The sequence below is a fragment of the Peromyscus maniculatus genome, chromosome 23, assembly GCF_049852395.1.
Source record: "Peromyscus maniculatus bairdii isolate BWxNUB_F1_BW_parent chromosome 23, HU_Pman_BW_mat_3.1, whole genome shotgun sequence".
In the NCBI taxonomy this organism is placed as follows: domain Eukaryota; kingdom Metazoa; phylum Chordata; class Mammalia; order Rodentia; family Cricetidae; genus Peromyscus; species Peromyscus maniculatus.
In genome coordinates this window covers 53,694,672-53,714,829 of record NC_134874.1, presented here as the reverse complement: position 1 = coordinate 53,714,829, position 20,158 = coordinate 53,694,672, and the positions used below count along the sequence as shown (strand labels likewise).

Here is a 20,158-nt window from a genome sequence, read left to right as displayed (position 1 = left end):
TGTCATTCTTAGCTACATTTTGCTTGATTGTGGTTTAGATGGAGAACATCTGGCTGTTCGCTGCTTTTACTCCAGCTCGTCGTATTTTATGGGGGAAGAGGGGCCTGGTTTGAACCCAGGGCTCTGTCCACTCTCTACCACTGGGCTACATCTCCGATCCATTTCTCCCACTCGCTGTTTCTCTGAGCCATTCTGTCTCAACCACAGAGACTGAAAACAGTGTCTCTCCTGCCGGAGATGTCTCTATGCCCAAATCCCTTTCATGTAAGCGCGTGAGATATTTTAAAATATGGAAGCCCGAGGTTCCCTTCCATTCTGTAAGAGGGGCTCAGGGGAGTGACTTCCGGGTGCAGAGGAGATGAGAGCATCTTGATGTAAACCTCCTCACAGGCAGGATCAGGGCTCTGCAGAGTCCCCAAAAACTGGACTTCCTTATTGAAGCCATTTCCTTGATGGCTGCTTCCTTCTTCCCATTTTCAAATGCTGCTCTTACTTTAATTGCAGCTGGAGAGTTTTTCTCTCTGGATGCCACCAAGCCCCAGCAGTCCCTTCGCCTATTTATAAAATAAACATACAGACACTTATATTATTTAAACTACTTGGCCATTAGCTCAGGCCTATCATTGTCTAGCTCTTACTCTTACATTCAGCCCATTTCTGTTAATCTATACTTTGCCACATGGCTCGTGGCTTATTGGTACCCTACATCTTCTTTGTCCTGGCGGTGGCTGCAATCTCCCCCCTCTGCCTTCCTGTTCCCTCAATTCTCCTCTCTGTTAGTCCTGCCCATACTTCCTGTTTGGCTACCGGCCAATCAGTGTTTTATTTATACAGAGCGATATCCATAGCACTTCCCCTTTTCTTCTTTTTCAAAAAGGAAAGCTTTAACTTTAATATAGTAAAATTACATATAACAAAACAATTATCAAGCAAGAATTACAGTTACAATATTAAAGATGTCCTAGCTATCTTATATTTGTGAGTCTAAGGTTTTATATCTAACTCATCTTTTATCATAACTGAGGAAATTATAACTATCTAGTCTTCAATCACATCAAAGACCTCAGAAGGATATAATACTACCTGAGAAATGGGAGAAGGATGCAAGCAACTTTCCAGAGTCTTACAGGGTAGACAGAGGCAGCTGACAGCCTGGACAGTCATCTAAAGTTCTCTTGTAAAGTTGGGGCATCTGTCTTCAGCCCACAGGGCTAGAGTCTCTCAGTCATTTTTTTTAAGTGTCCTGTAGAATGTCTGGCAGTTTCTTTTGTGTAGTCACTTTTTCAGTGTCCTGTAGAATGTCTGGCAGTTTCCTCTGTGAAGCAGGAACCTGAAGGACCATTTTGCCAAGCAAAATTCAGTGGTATGGTGATATTTTATTTGTATCAAAATGTTATTTGTATGTTAATAAATAAAGTTGCCCGGGGGTCAGAGCTATTAGCAAGCCATAGGAAAGCAGGCCAGTGGTGGCATATCCTTGTAATCCCAGCACTTGGTAGGCAGAGCTAGGTAAGTCTCTGTGTGTTCAGGGATACAGCCAATATTGGATACACATGCCTTTAATCTCAATACCAACCATAGAAAACCTGGAGGTCTATACAGACAGGCCGTGATGAGGCGGTCATGTGATTGGGTTTACAATCAAGGAGAAGGCAGAACAGAAACTCTATATAAAGATTTTAACACAGGAAATAGCTCTGATTCGGAGAGGAGGACCACCGCAGGAAGAAGGGTAAGGTTTTAGCTCTTAGCTCTGACCTCTTGGCTTTCTCCTTTGCATTGGTTCTGTGTTTCTTATTTAATAAGATGGTTGGTTACATCTACACAGCGGTTACCTTCTTATGGGTCCTGCATGTCCAGTCGATCAAGCAGTCCAGGCAAGAACAGTTTCTTGCCCAAATGGCTATTTTTGCCAAGAAGATAAACTCCATATAGAGTGTCTTCAATGCTCATCCTCCTCTCTGAAGTAAATTGGTGCTGCCAGAAACAAACATGTCTCACTGTCCAGAAAGTCTAAATTTTTAAAATATTTTAAATGCCATATTCTGTAGGTCTTTGAAGTATTTGAAGATTACCTATCTGAAATAATCTATGTATACCTAGAAGACTTAACTAACATGGCTACGAGTATGATTATCATAGATGACTAATTATTAATCTATTTTTTAATTATCCATTACAATTTTAAATGAGCTGTACAAACATAACATCTTAAACAAGAGTAGAAATATACACACAGTATAACAAAATTAACTTTAAGTTTGTATCAATAAACTAAAATCTATACCAATGCAAAATATTTCAAACAAGTTGTTGCTCTTTAAAATAGGTTCAGCAATTTACCCTGTCATCCTATCATATTTATATCATATCCCCTTTTCTTCTTTAGAAAGAGATCACATTTATAATCAAACTGATTTAAATAAAAATATTGGTTTTTCTCTGACCTACACCAGAGGGCTCTTTTGATCTGGAACACAAGAATCTCTTAACCATTTTTTTTAAGCAATATGTCTGGGTTTAGAGAAGGAATGAGCCAATTCCATCTCCAAAGCCAGCTTGGTATATTTGGGAATTTGGGCGTAGCTTCTCTTACTACTTCCTGCTGGAGGGGGGCGCTGTACCTTATGGGGACATAAAGAAAATTTTAGGATCATGGAGTAGTCTGTGAGGGTGTATCATCTGAGCCAGTTGTCTTGAATCCAATCTGGATGTTGGATCATCTGGGCCATGGTGTCATCGGAAACCTTTCAGAGGGTCTTGGCTGGTCAAATCTGATATATCTTAATCTGGAATAAATCCATAGCCTCTGGCTTTCTGTAGAAACAAAAGCAGAGCCTCCTTTCCAAAGTAACATATTCTTACATCCAAATTTTGAAGTCAAGGTACCTTTAAAGTATACATAAATATACATAAATGAGCTGTTTACCTCAACAGCTTTTATAATCAAATGTTTTTCTTTGGTTACAAATACCAAAGAGAACATAATCCAGATTTTTGTGTGATAGCCATCTTTACATGGATTATTTTTTATATTACCTTGAACCTATTGTTTTAAACTGCAGCCTTCTAAGACTGAAACAGTGCTGTGGCTGTTGGCTCCGCCCACTTCAGCTTCCCAACATGGCGGTGGTATGTTTTCTGCCAGTTCTATCAAAGCAGAATGTAGCGCAGAAACCTCCATTTTTTTTTAAACTAGTAAAAACTATATCCAACACACAGCATAGTGATCAGCTTGGAGACACCTCTGTGTAACATAGCCTAGGTCAAGCCCGCACACACGCCATGAACCTGCATAGCTCAAACCCAGTTGTTTCAGCGTATAGCCACCCATATGAGACATGACGCAGGAACCTGGTTTTGGCTCTGTTTAGAATTGATTATTAAATATTCTTAGGTTTAAGGTGGAAACTCAAGCCGTAGGGCACCATTTGTAGCTGGAAAGTTTTCTCTCTGGGTCCCGCCAAACCCAGGCAGTCCCTTAGCCTATTTATAAAATAAACATACAGACACTTATTTAAACTGCTTGGCCATTAGCTCAGGCCTATCATCATCTAGCTCTTACTCTTATATTTAGCTCATTTCTGTTAATCTATACTTTGCCACATGGCTTGTGGCTTACTGGTACCTTACATCTTCCTTGTCCTGGCAGCAGCTGCAGTCTCCCCCCCACCCCCCCCCACCCCCACCCCCACCCCCCCACCCCCCCGCTGCCCTCCTGTTCCCTCAATTCTCCTCTCTGTTAGTCCCAACTATACTTCCTGTTTGGCTACTGGCCAATCAGTGTTTTATTTATGCAGAGCGATATCCACAGCATTTAATCAAAGCTAAAATCATCTCCTGGGGAAGATAACGTGTGCTCCCTAACAGCACAGGGGTTCACTAACACCGGCGTGGGTCAACTTCCTCGTGTGTGCCAACTGCATGTGTGTGTTGCTGGCTTGCAGAAATGCCCCTTGCTATTCCTGAATATTCTATGTGTAGATGACAGCTTCTGAGATATTCACCATGTGCTAGAAATCGAGAAGTCTCCTTGTCACAGGAACAGTCAAAATGAATAATTAATTCCTTTCCACCAAACAAGGTACAGTGTACTGTGTGAGGTAGAAAAAGAAAAAGGAAAAACAATTGGAATCCAAGGCTGTAAGGATCACCATGGAAAGATGGAAGGATGTTCCAGGTGGTTTGTGAGGGAAGCTCGTGATCTGGAGTGATCTTGGGAGGCTTGGGAAGGTTTTCCCAGAAGTGGCTTCAGAGATGAATGTCAAATAAAGAGGAAGTGGGAAAGAAAAACATGTATTTCCAGTGCAAAGAACGGTGCATGCTAAAACCAAGTATTTTTCCACCAAAAAAGGGCACACTTCCAGGAATGTTTCCCTGCAAGAAAACTAGAAAAAGTGGAGGGTTGCCAGTGGTTCCGCTGGACCTGAAATCACTTTCTCACTTCCTCTGGTTCCTTTCCCAGACTGTGTAGTATGACCCTGAGGGATCCTCTCCCTGTCTTTTACACCGCTCTTTCAAAGACATCTAGGTCGTAGCCAGTTTGGGACTACGGTGAGTGATGCTTCTGAGAATGTCTGGTAAAGCAGATGGGGATGTCTCCGGGCACGCATTTCTTTGGACTCAGAAGACAGCCTGAGTCATGGAGTATGCAAAGCTTCGGGTTCCCTTGATGCTGAGACGCTGTTTCCCGAAGCAGGTGCTCTCGTGAGAATTCCCAGCAGTGTGAGAGCTTGCTCGACCTCATGGCCTCCCCGAACTGTGTACTATGGTTTTTAAATTATAAGGAGGTCTGGAGGGAAGGCTTGGGGGCTAAGAGCACATCCAGAGGCCCTGGGTTCTGCTCCCAACACCTCCATGGTGGCTCACAACCACCCGTAACTCCAGCTGCAGGGATCTGACGTCCTCTCCTCTCTTCAGGTTTCTTTATCACTCTCATGCCTTTTTCCTTTGTCTCATGGCCACTAATTTTAACCCAAGCCAGCCGTGTGACCACGCCTTTGGAACTATCTGTTGGGACCTGGTGGATCCCGTTGGATACATAACTGGAGACAATGACCCTCCCTACCCTAGAATCTATCCATCACCAACAGTTCCGCCCGGAGAGGAAGGGCCCGCAGGAGCCCCGCCCCACTCCATGACTGACTGTTGACAGGCCCAGTCTTGTGCAGGCCCAGGGCAGTCGCCCCGGCTGTCTGTCGTGAGATCGTCTTTGCAAAGACTGAGTTATGCCCCGGAGACATTGCCGCCCTCTTTGTCTTCCAGCCCTTACGTTCTCTCTGCTCACGCTCTGTCATCTTCCGCTACTGACATCATTGCTTTTCTCAGCGATGGCATATATTTTACAGGAATGCTTTGTGCATGTTTTGGGTTTGGGCCTAAGTATGAGGCTGTTGATGATGTAACAGATCATTGTGTTTGTCATTTTGCTTTCGAATTGTTCGCTGTTCATACACAGCTGGCTGTGGGAGGAAACCTTGCATTTCTCAGTATTAGATTGTTCCAGCACAGTCCTCACCCCTAAAGAGCAACACTGTAGCACACCCCCTTTCTGGTTCTTCTTACACTGTTTCACTCTCTCGTGACCTCCATTGGCTTAGAGTCCCGGTGTGATATTGAGTCGGTAGGAACGAGCATCGCGGACTTGGGAAACCTACCACGAAGCAAGCCATGATTGCATAGACCTAAAGCAAGTCGACTGCCTTTATTTTCAGGGGGTCATTTGAATACCAGGGTCCAGGAGTTTCACCCCTGAAGCCCCTCTTGTAAGCGAAGTCCCAGACAAGTGACAAATGGGGAGACGATAGGCCTGAGTTATAACCAGAGGCCTGACCTCCCCCGAGAATCCCAGCAGCGTTTCCAGACTGTTTTCTCACACAACATTCCGAACACTGTGTTCCGAAGCCCTGCGGCTGTCAGGAAGGAGCTTCCCACAAGGCCCCTCCGCACCCCCCCCACCAGACCCCCCACTCCCCACCCCCGCCCCCAGCATGAATGTTAGTGTCTCTGAAACCCAATGCTGTCCTTTGGAAGGATGAACTTGTCCTCTCGGGGAGAGTCTTTCTAATTGTTGAATATAGAATACTATCTTTCTAATAAATCAATATGAAATGTAAGGGAACAGAGATTTTAGAGAACCCCTTAAAAAGCTAAAATAGTAATCATCTTTGCAAGTTCTGGTAACATCTTTGCAAGTTCTGGTAAATTCTCTGATTTGTTGTTCAAAGACTTTCAAAAACCTAGAAAGCTCTGGCCTCATGCCTTTCACGTGATCTTTGGGATGCTGCCCGGCCCCCGAAATTCTTTTTTCAATTAAAAACAAACAAGGGCTAGAGAGATGGCTCAGAGGTTAGAAGCACTGGCTGTTCTTCCAGAGGTCCTGAGTTCAATTCCCAGCAACCACATGGTGGCTCACAACCATCTGTGATGAGATCTGGCGCCCTCTTCTGGTCTGCAGGGATACAAGCAGGCAGAACACTGTATACATAATAAATAAATCTTTAAAAAAAGAAAAAGTTTAAAAAAAATAAAAACAAACAAAAAAGAGCAAGTGATAAGGGAGCAGGAGGGGACTCTGGGAGAGGAAATAGAGCTGGGCAGTGAGGGACCACAGAGCCGGGGTAGGAAGAATCCCGCCACCTGATGACGGTGGTAGAATTGCCGGACACTTCAGGGGACCAAACGGGTAGCAGGAAAGGACGTTCATTAGGCACACATCTTTAATCCCAGCACTTGGGAGGCAGAGGCAGGAGGCTCTCTGTGAGTTTAAAGTCAGTCTGGTCTAGAGGGTAAGTTTGAGGCTAGCCAGAGCTACACAGTGAGACTTCATCTTATAAAGAAGAAAAAGGGAGAGTGTGTGGGGGGGGTGGAACCTGTAAGGGGGAGGGATGGGAGAGAAAGGGGGCGGGACAAGGGAGAAAGGGGGCGGGACAAGGGAGAAAGGGGAGGGGCAAGGGAGAAAGGGGGAGGGACAAGGGAGAAAGGGGGCGGGACAAGGGAGAAAGGGGGCGAGATAAGGGAGAAAGGGAGCAGACAAGGGAGAAAGAGGGAGAAAGGGGAGAGATGGAGGAGAAAGAGGGAGGGATGGGGGAGAAAGGGGGAGGGACGGGATGGGCCGGCAGGGGGAGGAGAAACGAGGAGGAACAGCAGGCAGACACACATTACTAGTCTTGATGAAGACTCCTCTGGAGCCACAGGCCAGCAGTAGAAGCAGTGGGTTAAAGACAGAAGGGCAGGAGGCTGGGGAGACATTGGCTTTTGTGATTCTTCTGAGAAATGCCATTGTAAAGCGGAGAAGACTGTGTCTTGGCCCCAAAGGTAACTGGATAGAATAGGATTTGGACTGGTTTGTTTGCTTACTTGCTTTGCAGATGAGATCTGATGGTTTCTCTGGTTTGTTCAGGTGTGCGTGATGAGCACTCTATCTCTAAGCTACGTCCTGCCCCTGAGAACTGGCTGAGGAAGACTAATGTGGCGGAGGGCTGAGGGGAAGCCATGACAAGAAAAAGATACTGAAAATACGGGAAAGAAACGCTATAAATTATGTAGAGTGACTTGAAATGTTGAGGTAGCACATAAGACTGGGGAGTGTAGGCAGACTTTTCTGTCCCACCAGCAGCTTCCCAAATAACCACACAGAGAGTTAATAGTAATTATAAATGCTCAGCTGATAGTTTGGGCTTGTTTCTTAACTAGCTCTTATAACTTAAATTACCCATTTTCTATTAATCTATGTGCTGCACCAAGGCTTGCTTGCCTCATGCACTCACTTCCCATCCTGCTCTCTCTGTGTCTCATGGCATCTTCTCCCCAGCATCCTCTCTGCCCTGAAAATCCTGCCTACCTACTGGCCGTCCAGCTTTTTTATTAAACCAATTACAGTGACATATAGTCACACAGTGTAAAAGAATATTCCACATGGGAGCAAGTGTGGAAGCCCTCATCCTTCAGGTGTTATCAAGCATCATCCCTGACTCTGGTCCATGACCATTTAACCTTCAAATGGCTCAGTACAGGCAGTCTACGTGAGAGGTACCCTATATTTGTGCAAGGTGCATCCTGATCAGGTGCATGGCAGGAGCCCCGGGCGCTGGTGAATTTGTGAATTGATGGTAGTGAGATCTGAATGAATCCTGCTCAGAGGAAGAACAGCCAGTGGAAGTTCTATGAGACAGGGAAATCCACGGCTCAGAATCTGCGGAGCAAGAGATGAGACAGAGGCCCTAGTGTTACCACGTAGGAGATTTCTCTAGTCTATCACCTTCACACTCTGCCATGCTCCTCTGCTCTGGGTTCATCATTCTCAGGCAGCATTCAGAAAGAAAGCAGATTCTCCAACCACACCGAACAAGATGGAAAATTTAAACACCAGAACACAGCCAGGTAGACAGAGTGACCCACGAGGCTGCGGCAGGAGAATTGTGAGTCTGTGGTCAGCCTGGACTCTAAACAGTGCGTTTAGAGATGTGCTGAAACTTCCCAGGGATAGGGCGGCTTCCAGGACGTGTACCCACTGAGTGGGAGCTGCCCAGAGTGCTGCTGTCTCTGCTCAGAGGGAGCGTCCAGAGGGGACAGCAGTGCCTGTCTTGTTGACTGGCAACCAGCTAACATTTCCTGGATGTTCCAATAGTTAGCTCTCATATGCATGACAGAGGCTTTGTCTGCAATGGCTGCTGTATCCCTGTGGCTCCGTGACCTCCCTCGGTGACAGTGACATCCTCACGGAGGTGAACAGCACCATTCAGGTTACCTAGGAAATGACCTCAGCCAGTCACCTCTGTGGAATGTCCTCTGTAGCACTGGTGTGGGGAGAGTGTTGATTCTAAAGTTGGGAGGAGAAAGACTACAGACCCACGTCATCGAGGCCAAATTAATTAAAGCAAGCAATTAATCACAGCAAGTTTTTTATTTGTGTACGTGGGCTGCCACCCCCTAAGGCAGGGTTCCAGAGGTCCGCATTGGATGTGAGGAGGACAAGGCTTTTGTAGCTGAAGGGAAGGGGGTTTCCGAATGAGGGATCTGGCAGACATAATCGGCGGGTTACAGGAGCAGAACATAAGGAGAGCAAGTTAGTCCTTCCTGACACAAAGACATGCTGCAAGGTGGGCATCACAAGGGAGTCTAGGGGGTCGTATAAGCTCTTGAAACAAAGATAGGGCCGCAAGATGGTTCTAAACAACTCTTTGAAACAAAGGCATGATTGCCATTCCTGGAGCAGGCAGAACAGAACCATGTAGTTAAGGTTACAGGTGGGGCATAGCCCAATGCTTGAGAAACAGGTTTAATCATGAAGAGAAATGAACCTAGTTTGTCTTTACTATAAGACGGCTTTCGGGCTGGAGTGATGGCTCAGAGGTTAGGAGCACCAACTACTCTTCCAGAGGACCTGAGTTCAATTCCCAGCAACCACATGGTGGCTTACAACCATTTGCAATGAGATCTGGCACCGCCTTCTGTATATAATAAATAAATAAATAAATAAATAAATAAATAAATAAATAAATAAATCTTTAAAAAAAAAAAAAAAAGATGGCTTTCAAGCCCAAGATGGAGGCAGGCTGGTTCTTCCAGAGAACCTCACTCAGGTATTTCCTCAGCTTCATTTAGGACTACTATTGTCAAATAATCAGGACAGGGACCCGACTGTCTCTAATAGTTCTTACATGGAAAACCTAAAAGAGCCTTCTCGAACATCACCTCTCAGTAGCCCACGGAAAGTGCTGACCGGAAACCAAGAGCACCCTTGGGTACCAGTCCAGCTGCCTCTAAAAAGCAGCTGCAGAACCAGTGTGTGACGCCTGGAGTCCTGACTGGAGAGAGCAGGGACCTTGACAGCACCTCCCTTTCACAAGCCCAGATCTCCCCTCCGCAGTGAGTTTGGCCCAAGGAGCCCCATGGAAACTTCTGGAAGCTACAAAGTTTGTTCTGAAGTTGGCAGCCTCCACTTTCATCACGCCTGAATTTCAATCAACTGCCTCGCTCTACTTCTGCAGATGACAGGAGCCATGGACTGCAGAATATACCTCCTGCAGATGGCCAGTGGGTCCCTTCAGTGGGTGCCAAACACAGCGGGGACTCTTAATTATTATTTAAATTTCACGATGATGGGACAGAATGACAAGCAGGATATGCGGAACACTGGGTTTTGTTCCAGCAGAACTGAAACAGGACCCCGCAAATTCAGAGAGGTTAAATTTTGAAAAAGGCTTTTTCCTTTTTCAACCTCAATAAATGGGAATTTATTTTTTAAAAAGTTAATTGGGCCCCAAATAATACCAGACACGAAAGAGACAGCGGACAGAGAGGAAGGAGTTGAGTTCAGTCATTATTTTCTTTCTATATCCTGTTTATGCTTGAAATGTCCCAGGAAGAAGCCATCACAGAATGGGAAACTCCTGACAGATGTAATTAACAGTCACTTGTGGTCAGCCTCTCTCCTCCACTTCTTCTGCCCCTCCCGCCCACACCCCCATCCCCGCTCCCAGCCGACAATCTTGGGTCACACTCTAGATTGGCCTCCTCCATCAGGAAAGTTCCAGAAGGCTCATCTGGGAGCCCTCCAAGAGTGCTCCATGACATCACTGTCCCTGGGGAAGACCAGCTGCCCTGCTTTTGTACGCTTGCTCCATCTCCAGGCTTAGAGCGCCTCACAAGCTTAAAGCTCACCAACTGCAACTGTCCTCTCCAAAGACCGTCTTGGAAGCGTAGTGCGAGCGCACTGAGTCAGACAGGCTGGGTGCCCACCTGCCTGTTTATAAACGAGTCTTTGTAAACAAGGAGGAGCAGGAAAGTCTCCAAAACATTGTGGGGTGCATCTCGGTGCAAGGCAGCATCTCCTGGAAGACCAAATGGGTGTGGTGTTTCCCCAGACTACCCTAAAGGCATCTTTACATAATGACCACAATACAGTGGCTCCGTTGCCTTCAGCATTCAATGAGACGATGAGGAAATACCCAGCACACAGTAGGCGACCCTCATGATGGCAGGTCCAGCTATAGCCTATTCACTCACCCAAATGCCTTCCTGGTCAGGGTGGGGACATCATCGTTGGGGACACTTGGCCAACACCTTCAACGCGTCATATAATAACGGTAGCGATTTGGGAGTCTGCTTGCTCTTTAAGTTTGTGAAGTTTCCAGCGTTGGACTTTTTATTTGTTAGCCTGTTGTGTGCAGTGGGGGCGCCATTGCTGTTACAGGGTGAACCATTTAACACTTTATATGTGTGCACATTCGTATTTCGACAGCAGGTTTCTACAGACTCTTCCGAAAGGCCTTCAAGTCATCCCTCCCTGTACTCCCTCCTCCACCCTGCCCTCCTACCCCTCACCCCATTTAAGCCTTCCTCCATTATCCATCTCCCTCCCCCTTCCCCCCCCATCACCCTTTCTACCATTTCATTCTGTCTCCCCTCCCTGAAAATCTCCCAGGAGTACATGGGCAGTACAAATTGGACTTGATGGGTTTAAATGAAAGAGAGGATACAGAGGTGGGTGGGAAGGGAGGGAGAATCTGGAAGGAGTCAGGGGAGGGCATGAACATAATCAAAACACGTGGTACAAAAGTCTCAAAAACTTGTGAAGTTTCAACTTGACCTCAAGACTTCTACCACTTTATTAGCCGGTGGATAAAAAGGATGTCTATTTTTCTGGAAAGTAGGCTCTTAAACTTGAATGCATGTTTGTTAGCTCTAGATGTCTGGGATTGCTGTGTGTACCCTGTTCCCTGGCAAGTACCTTGCAAATAAACGGTCACTGGACTTCCTGTCTGTACTAGACTTGGGTTCAATGCTTGTTTGTGTTAATTATGCCCTCTGCCCAAGATGGTCATTTTTAATTTCAAAGGCAGATTCCAGAATGGATCGAGTCCCTCCCAGTATAGTGGTCATCAGTAGCCTCGGGACCCAGAAGGTGGAACCAGACTTTAACCAAGTCACCCAGGTGACAGCCCCAGACAAGGTGCTGAGTTTACCAACTGCCGAGACATGCAGGGAGATAGAACACCAGCCACACGTTAGGGCAGTGGTTCTCAACACGTGGGTCGAGACCCCACTGGCGGAGGGGGGGGGGTCACCTAAGACCATCAGGAAACACACGTCACCTAAGACCATCAGGAAACACATTATGATTCAGAACAGAAGCAAAATTACAATTATGAAGTGGCAACAAAAATAATTGTATGGTTGGGGGGTCACCACAACATGAGGAACTGTACTAAGGGTCACAGCACCAGGAAGGCTGAGAACCACTGCTCTAGGTGAAGGAGTAACTGAGATAACTACCCAGCAGAGTGCTGGTACTCAGTAGCTCCCTAATATGAGAGGTCGCTGTTGGGCTGTCACCCCTTTTTTAATGAAGGCTAGGCACTCTCTCAGGCTCCCATTTAAATGGTCCTTCTGCATATGTATTAAGTCGCCTTAAATCCTTCTTATGGAAAGATTAATAGCTGCATAGATCAGTGTCTTTGTCTCTATTTAAGCAGGGTTTTACCCTTCCGTCTCAAGCAGTAGACACCTCCCCGACTCCCATTCAATAGTGGAGCCATACATTTGGCTTTCTTTGCATTCACCTCCCTGAAATGAAAAGTCAAAATGGGTCTCCATCTCCCCCATGGTATAGTTAGTGTGAGGTTCCACCGTGGTAACTGATGGTGCTGTTCCATATTGATGAGGACGACACCAGACGAGTCAGCCTCGTGGAGTCCTCATCCCATTGAGCAGGACAGCGCCAGCAAGGCCCAGCTGCGCTCACATGCGGTTTCTCTTACCCTGTCTCCTCTCTCATGCAGGCTTCGTAGGGGCTGACGGCAGTAGGGTGGCTCCGCTGTGCCCCAAAGGGTATTTTCCTTGTGGGAATCTCACCAAGTGCTTGCCCCGAGCCTTTCACTGTGATGGCGTGGATGACTGTGGGAACGGTGCCGACGAGGACGGCTGTGGTGAGTCCTGCCCTCCCCCCCCCCCCCCCCCGCTGTGCTCCACACACAAACCTCACCACACGCGGCCCCCAAAACTGTGGGTCAGCCAGTGAGCGAGGGCAATGAACTGGGAGGAGACGTTCTGATAACCACTGCCACTGTGTTCAGGCAAATGACCTGAATTTTTAGGATACAGAGCTTGCTCAAGTCGGAAAGATGGTCTCATAAAAATTGAAATGGCCTTCCAAATTCTGCCCTGCTTCTCATAATTCAATTTTAAGAGGCTTCCTTGTGGCCGATAGCTTTGTTCGGCTTTAAGAATATCCACAAGCGGCCATTGGGCTCGCCTAGAGAATTAATTGATCGTGCAGAATGAACCCTGAGTGTCAGGACCTCCGCACATCACTGAGACACAGTGAGCTCAAAAGAAATAAGGAGAAAACAAGGACCTTGGGCTCACGGGACAACAAGAACTAAGAAAACAGTAACACTGTGCACAGATAACTGAGCATATCCAGAGGGACAAGGACCATGAATTGCTAACAAATAAAGACATGAAAAACATCCTGGAAATCCACTTTAAGGACAGAATCATAGAATACTTTTCTTTAATTGACTTGAATTGAGAACAAAATGAAAGAAAAAGAAAGGAAGGAATGATGGAAGGAAGGAGGGAGGGAGGGAGGGAGGGAAGGAAGGAAGGAAGGAGGGAAGGGAGGGAGGGAGGGAGGGAGGGAAGGAAGGAAGGAAGGAAGGAAGGAAGGAAGGAAGGAAGGAAGGAAGGAAGGAAGGAAGGAAGGAAGGGAAGGATGATGTTCTGGAGTCATGGAATTCCAGGCATAGAAAATAAAGGGCCCCGGGGCTGGCTGAAATAAGGTGAAATGGGGTTCTTCTTGCAAAAGCAACATGACTTGAGCAGAGACATCAAGCATGAAGTGAGACGAGGTTACACAGTTCATTACTCGGCATCCCCCAGGCCAAGTGGAGGGCTGTGTTGAGACCCTGAGTCTTGCCCGATCTAGTCTGCCGATTTTCCTGTGAGGAGAAGTGGTGGCAGAGAGGTTGATGTGTGAAGTTAGTCACAGTCAATGCGGGAACTCAGACCTTTCTAGTCTGCCACACAGGGCCAGCCCTCTTCAGAACTGTCCAACCAGCATCTGAGTGGGCCGAGCGCATCCCAGCGGCGGCGGCGGCGGGCCAAGCAGCTGTCTGGGCCCTGGGTACTCGGGCACCCTGCCCTTGGATGGGGAACAATTCCAATCCCTTTCCACAGAGCACTCCTGCCTGCCCCTCCCTTCACACTCAGTTGGGAGATGTGGGATGCAGCTCAGGGGGAGAAGGCTTGCCTAGCGTGCAGGAGGTACTAGGTTGGGTCCAGAATAACTAAGACCAAAAAAAAAAGGCGCAGTTAAGTGGCCCTCCCTCTCAAGGGGGGGCTGCGCAGGCATCCCTGAGGGTACATCCCCCGCCACGTAGAGTCCTGAGCGTTACTTTCCTGCCTCTTGGCAGACGTGAGCTTTGACCTGAGAAACGGCCAGACTCGGCTTTGCTACCACCAGAACGTAGGATAGTAGAGCATACAGTAGACGCTCAGTCTGTGCTCAGTTCAGAGGCCGTTCTCTGGGGATCAGTGAACAAGCTACTCGGAGATTTCTCATTTGCTCTGTGGGAATCAAGGCTCACTCTTGTTTCTTTGCCCCACAAGGACGTTCTGAACCCAAACTGAACAATGCACATGGAACAGCTTATTGCCATTAAAGATATCCCAAAAGCATCATTCAGGATATGAAAAAGACGTAAAGATAAATTACAGATATCAGGGATCAAAGGAGCACGCAACTGCCCCATGAATTTACTTTTTGATTCATGTGGACTTTGGTGCCCTCTATTACAATGCAAATCTTACCATTTTTATAGCAGGTGCTCAATTAAGGACGCTTCGGAATAGGCCCCTTTTTTGTAAAGATGTACATAAATAAATTGTTTGTATATATTTTTTCTAATTGAAAAGAAATATCAAATAAGAATATTATAACAGCAAATGGCAAGTTGACATTAAAGCATGAGAAGCCAAGACACTGTTTTCCCTCAATGGGATTCAACACTTTTTATTAAAAAGTACTTTGGTTTTTTGCTTTATTTAAAAACAAAATCTGGCAAGGAGTGATACAGCCCATGCTGACAGCATGTAAGGCCTGGGTTCAAGCCCCAGCAACAAAGCAAAGCAAGAAAGTTCCGATTTTATCAAACTCAGGACCCCATCCCACAAGCCCCTCCCAGCTTCACGAGGCAAAGCGATGGGCAGAGGGCAATAGGTCTTGTGGAATCCCTGAAATCCAAGTCGAAGATTCAAAATATCAGTATTAGAAAGAGGTATTGTTTACCAAGACATTTACGATTACATAAGATAATTTATATGTGTTGTGAAGCGTACATCTGAAATCCTTGTAAGTGAAAGCGGGAAATCCCCACAGAGGTCTGTTTAACTCTCTCTTACTATCTTCATATTTAAAAACAAAACAAAAAAAAACAAAACAAACAAAAAAAAAACCGTTCTGTTGCTTGAGCAGGTCTTTGGGTTTTCTTGGTTTGATTTCATGACATTTTTATTCTTTTGTTTTTGTGGCATGCGATCTGATCTCTAGACTAACTGATGCGTATCAATCACCACCCCACAGGTGACACTAGTGGATGGCCGACCATATTTGGCACAGTCCATGGAAATGTCAGTAGAGTGACATTAACACAGGAGTGCTGTAAGTGGTGTTGGTTCAAAGACGGTATCCGCTGTGCGAGAACGTAACTGTGGTGCGTGGGCTTATCGGGGAACAGCAGCCCTCTCTTATCTAAGGCTTTGCTGTCGACAGTTTCAAAGAGCTGCAGGCACCTGCAGTGCCCAGACAGTATATGAACACTTGAGGAGCTGGGACTCGGGCTCCTGGTAACGATGATGGCGGTGCCTGGAGACAGACAGACCGCGTTCACATAACCTTGGTCGTGGTATATATACTGTTACGATTCTTCTATTAAGTAATTACTTACTCTTCATCTCACTGGCCTGATTTATAAATTGAACTTTTTCAGAGGCACGTCAGCATCGGGAAAACAGTCAATACAGGCTTTGGTGTTGTTATCTCTGGTTTCAAGCATCCACTGGGCGTCTTGGAATGTGTCCCCTGTGGATAAGGGGGGACTGCTGTACTGGCTCAGTTATCTTCAGAAGGTCAATTTCATTTCAATGTATTTCACTGGTAACCGTTCTCCTGTCTGCCTGAGGGTCTGAGAAAAAAAAGAAACAACAGATCCATCTCCATGCATGCTTATTTCTTGTGTCTCTGTATCAGTTATAGGAATAGCTAATCAATAATGGTGACAAATAACAAGGTTCTGTTTCCTTTGATTTTTTTTTCAACAAAGAGCTTGTGCTGTGTTCCAGACACAGGACATACAGTACTGATTAAGGTGTGTCCCCAACTCACAAATAGCTCACGTGTATCTGGAAAGACATTCTCACTAAGCCGTGGTGATTCGGGGCTGCAGAGGGAGGCATGGAAGACCACAGTAAGAAATAAGGGCTCTGCCAGGAGTGGGAATTTCCTCCCGAGCAATGCCCTGAGGTGGCTGTGAAGTCCCTGGATGGAGACAGAAGAGGTAACAGGACCGGCAGGTAAACAATGCCAGTAAGAGCCGCAGGTAGTTGGTCAACGCAGGGTGCACAAATGCCTTTATGCAAGTGTGCTGAGATTCTACACCGTGAGCTGGGAGGGCAGAGCTGAACTCAGGAGGCTGCAGCATTCCCCTCCAGGGCTTGGGGCACTCACTGCGGAGATTGCTCGTAGGGTTGGATGTGTGTGTGTGTGTGTGTGTGTGTGTGTGTGTGTGTGTGTATGTATGTATGTATGTACATATGTAGATGAATATATAGTTTGATACATGTTATTATACATAAACTTCATTTATGTATGTAATGTGTATATATTAAATACTATACTAACATTGGGCATGGTTGTGCACACCTTTAATCCCAGCACTCTGGGAGGCAGAAGAAGGCAATCTCTGTGAGTTCCAGGCTAACCAAGACTACTACATAGTGGGACCCTGTCTCAAAAACAAGCAAACAAATCAACAACAACAACGAAACTCTATACTAAGAGTGTACAGTCAGTCCTCTCACCTAGGGCTGCATAATTGTGCATTCAACCAACAAATCAGAAATAGTCTCATAAAAACTGTATCTGTGCTGAACTTGTTCAGCACATTTTCTCATTAATATTAATAAAATCATTAATATTAATGTATATTATTCTATGTTGTTATATACTGTTAAAATCATGTAATAATATAAAATATGTATATAGTGTAACAATTATATCCTCAGCATTTATGTTATAATCAGTGTCATGAAGCCTCTAGAGATACATGAGAAGATGCAGGGATTTGTATGTAAGTTGTATGCAAATACTGCATCACTTTTAGAAGGGACTTGAGCATCTGTGAATTTAGGTATCCATGAGGGCCCTGAAAACAATCTCCATTCCATCCCTGAGAAAGACTGGAGTATGAACTTCATAACACTAGTTCATAACTCCTACACTTATACATTCATACATAATCTATAAAAATGAAATTAAACCATATACAGTGGCATGCACTTGCAACCCCAGCAATCAGGAATCTGAGGCAGAAGGGTCCTGAGTTCAAAGCTAACCTGGGCTGTGTAATGAGTCCACATATCAAAAGAGAAAAGAGAAATTGGGGCTGAGGAGATGGCTCATTGGTTAAGAGCACTGGCTGCTCTTGCAGAGGACCTGGGTTCAGTTCCCAGCACCCACATAGTAGCTCACAACCATCTGTGACTAAGGTGATTTGATGCCCTCTGCTGGCCTCTATGACACTACACACAAGTGGGGCACATAGATCCATTCAGACACACACACACACACACACACACTAAAATAAATATTTTATAAATGGAGGTAAAAATTGACCCCAGAGAAAAGTGGCCAGTTTCTTTCTTGGCTAAAAGCCAGAAATGTCCTTGGAACTCATGAGTCCTTGGCGGCTTCGTCCTTGCCAGGAGCCAGAGAAACGAAAGTGTTTGGGGATCTCTGATCTCTGACCTCTGATCTCTGACCTGACCCCCAGAGAAGTCTGCATTCTCTCCGCAGATGCAATGTTAATGTAGCCATGAAGGCCTCTTAAGAGGAAACGCCTTCTGGTCATCCGGCCTGGTGCAGACCTCAAGTTCCAGTGGGCGGGTCAATCTCCCAGCCAAGGGACCACCCACGGAGGGGGCGGGGCGGGGGCGGGGCTCACCTCTGCCGGTGCTGGTGAAATAGATACAACAGTTCACTCTCTGTCCCAGGGGCCAAACCCAGGCTTCCTGAGTCAGCTGCTACCCAACAGGTGCCCCGTACTGCCATTGTTTCTCACTCCAAGGCAGGATAGAAGAAAGGAGCCTACATCTCACTGAGTTTGAAGAAAAAACTGTTTAGAAGACGAGGAGGAACTGTTAATGCTACTAAATGAGTCTTTGATGCCAAGTACTATAACACTCTTTATGACAGGGAATTCAAATCTTTTTATCTGTCCCACCTGGATGCAAATGTCTTCATCTCGCTTCTCCTCCCCGCCCCCCACACACACACCCTGAAAAACCTTTGTTTACACAAAGGCCCTGAAACATTCTTGAGTTAAAATGGCTGACCCCTCCCCTTTGTGGTGTGTGTGTGTGTGTGTGTGTGTGTGTGTGTGTGTGTGTGCCAATTCTTTAAAAACTAGCCAATCACGACAGACCTCGAGGTCAGGACCCCAGGCGATGGAGAGAGCCACAGTCTGTGTGGGAAGGAAAACTAGCGTACTTCCTGCCCCGTGTACTGGCTCTTCCGAGTGCGTCCCCTTATCAAGACTAAAGTTCTGCTTTGTCGAGACACTTCTTAAAACTTTTCACTGCTTGAAAAATCAAAACGACACAGAAAAATCTAATTTAGAAACGACAAGATTAGTAAGAAATACAACTGAAAATTCTAAGTCTCTAATATGTCTTGTTCGGGAGCTCGCTTCACACACAGTGGGAAATCACCAAAGTTACAGCTTTTCTGTGTGTTTGACTGGGTTGGGTCTTTGTTTTGGTGTTTTAGTTTTTAGTAGCAAAGAGGATCAGGACAAGATGCTTGAAAATGGCCCCTTCAGATGTAGAGCGGGTGAGAGAAGGAAGTCTTAGCTGGGAACCCCATGCCTGGCCGTGACTGTCAGAAGTCTTGGATGGGTGGGATGGTCGCTGCTGGCAGTTAGGTTGTAAAGGCCGGGCAGGGGCACCACAGAGCCCTGCCAGGTACAAGACAGATTCCCAATCAAGAGGGATCTGGGCCAAAAACATCACTGTGCCAGCTGAGCAGGAAGAACGAAGACAATGCCAATTATTATAAGATCCAGGGCAGACAAAGGCTACAAATCTGAGCCCAAGGAATGTCTTGGTGAGTGAGGTGGATGGAGATGGGAAGGGCCTTTCAGGACCATCCACAGAAGAACAGGGGGGTGGCGTGAATGTTTCACAAGACAGGGAGGGTGGAGAAAGGCCCACATTTCTGCCTTCTTAAAGGTTTGTTTACTTTTATTTTTTATGCGTATATTTTGCCTGCATGCATGTATATGCACTGTATGCCTGCTTAATGCCTGAGGAGGCCAGAAGAGGGCATCAGATCACCTAGAACAGGAGTTACAGATGGTTGTGAGCCACCACCTGGGTGCTGGGAACTGAACCCAGGACCTCTGCAAGAGCAGCCAGTGCTCGTAACCACTGAGCCCCATCATGTCTCTGCTTCAAGCAGCATACCCAGCTTGACTGTATGAAACTCTTTTATGGCCAAGTGCTTTCTGATTACAACCTTAATCAGAATAATACAGCTGTAATAGTCTTGATGTCAGTAAACATTAGACAAAACGTATTAGTGCTATCTTTATTGGGTTGAGCCAATTACCATGTAGACTACATAATAACATCTAAACATTATATACTGAAAGCATCTCCTGCATGAAGTGGGGATCCAGTAATAGCTGTGGTAACTTTGCTGCCAAAATGCAGCTAAATGCACTTTAAATGTGATACAAAGAAGAATGGGCAATTAGAGAGAATTTATACTCACAGTTCAGCGCATAACAGCAACCAGCTGAATTCACACCATAGCACATGTCTTGAATACCATCATTCATCAGGTCAAGGTAAAAGGTAATGTACTACATAGCAA

At 46.1% G+C, this 20,158-nt stretch overlaps 1 protein-coding gene across 1 annotated transcript in view; it reads left to right on the top strand.

The window, feature by feature from the left end:
* Rxfp2 (relaxin family peptide receptor 2) overlaps positions 1–20,158 on the top strand; it is a 62,429-nt gene that overhangs the window by 6,980 nt on the left and 35,291 nt on the right. Inside the window, exons 2-3 of the mRNA XM_006979605.4 lie at positions 12,786–12,932; positions 15,590–15,667. Of these exons, the coding sequence (XP_006979667.2) occupies positions 12,786–12,932; positions 15,590–15,667 (225 nt within the window). The remainder of the gene's footprint in view (positions 1–12,785; positions 12,933–15,589; positions 15,668–20,158) is intronic.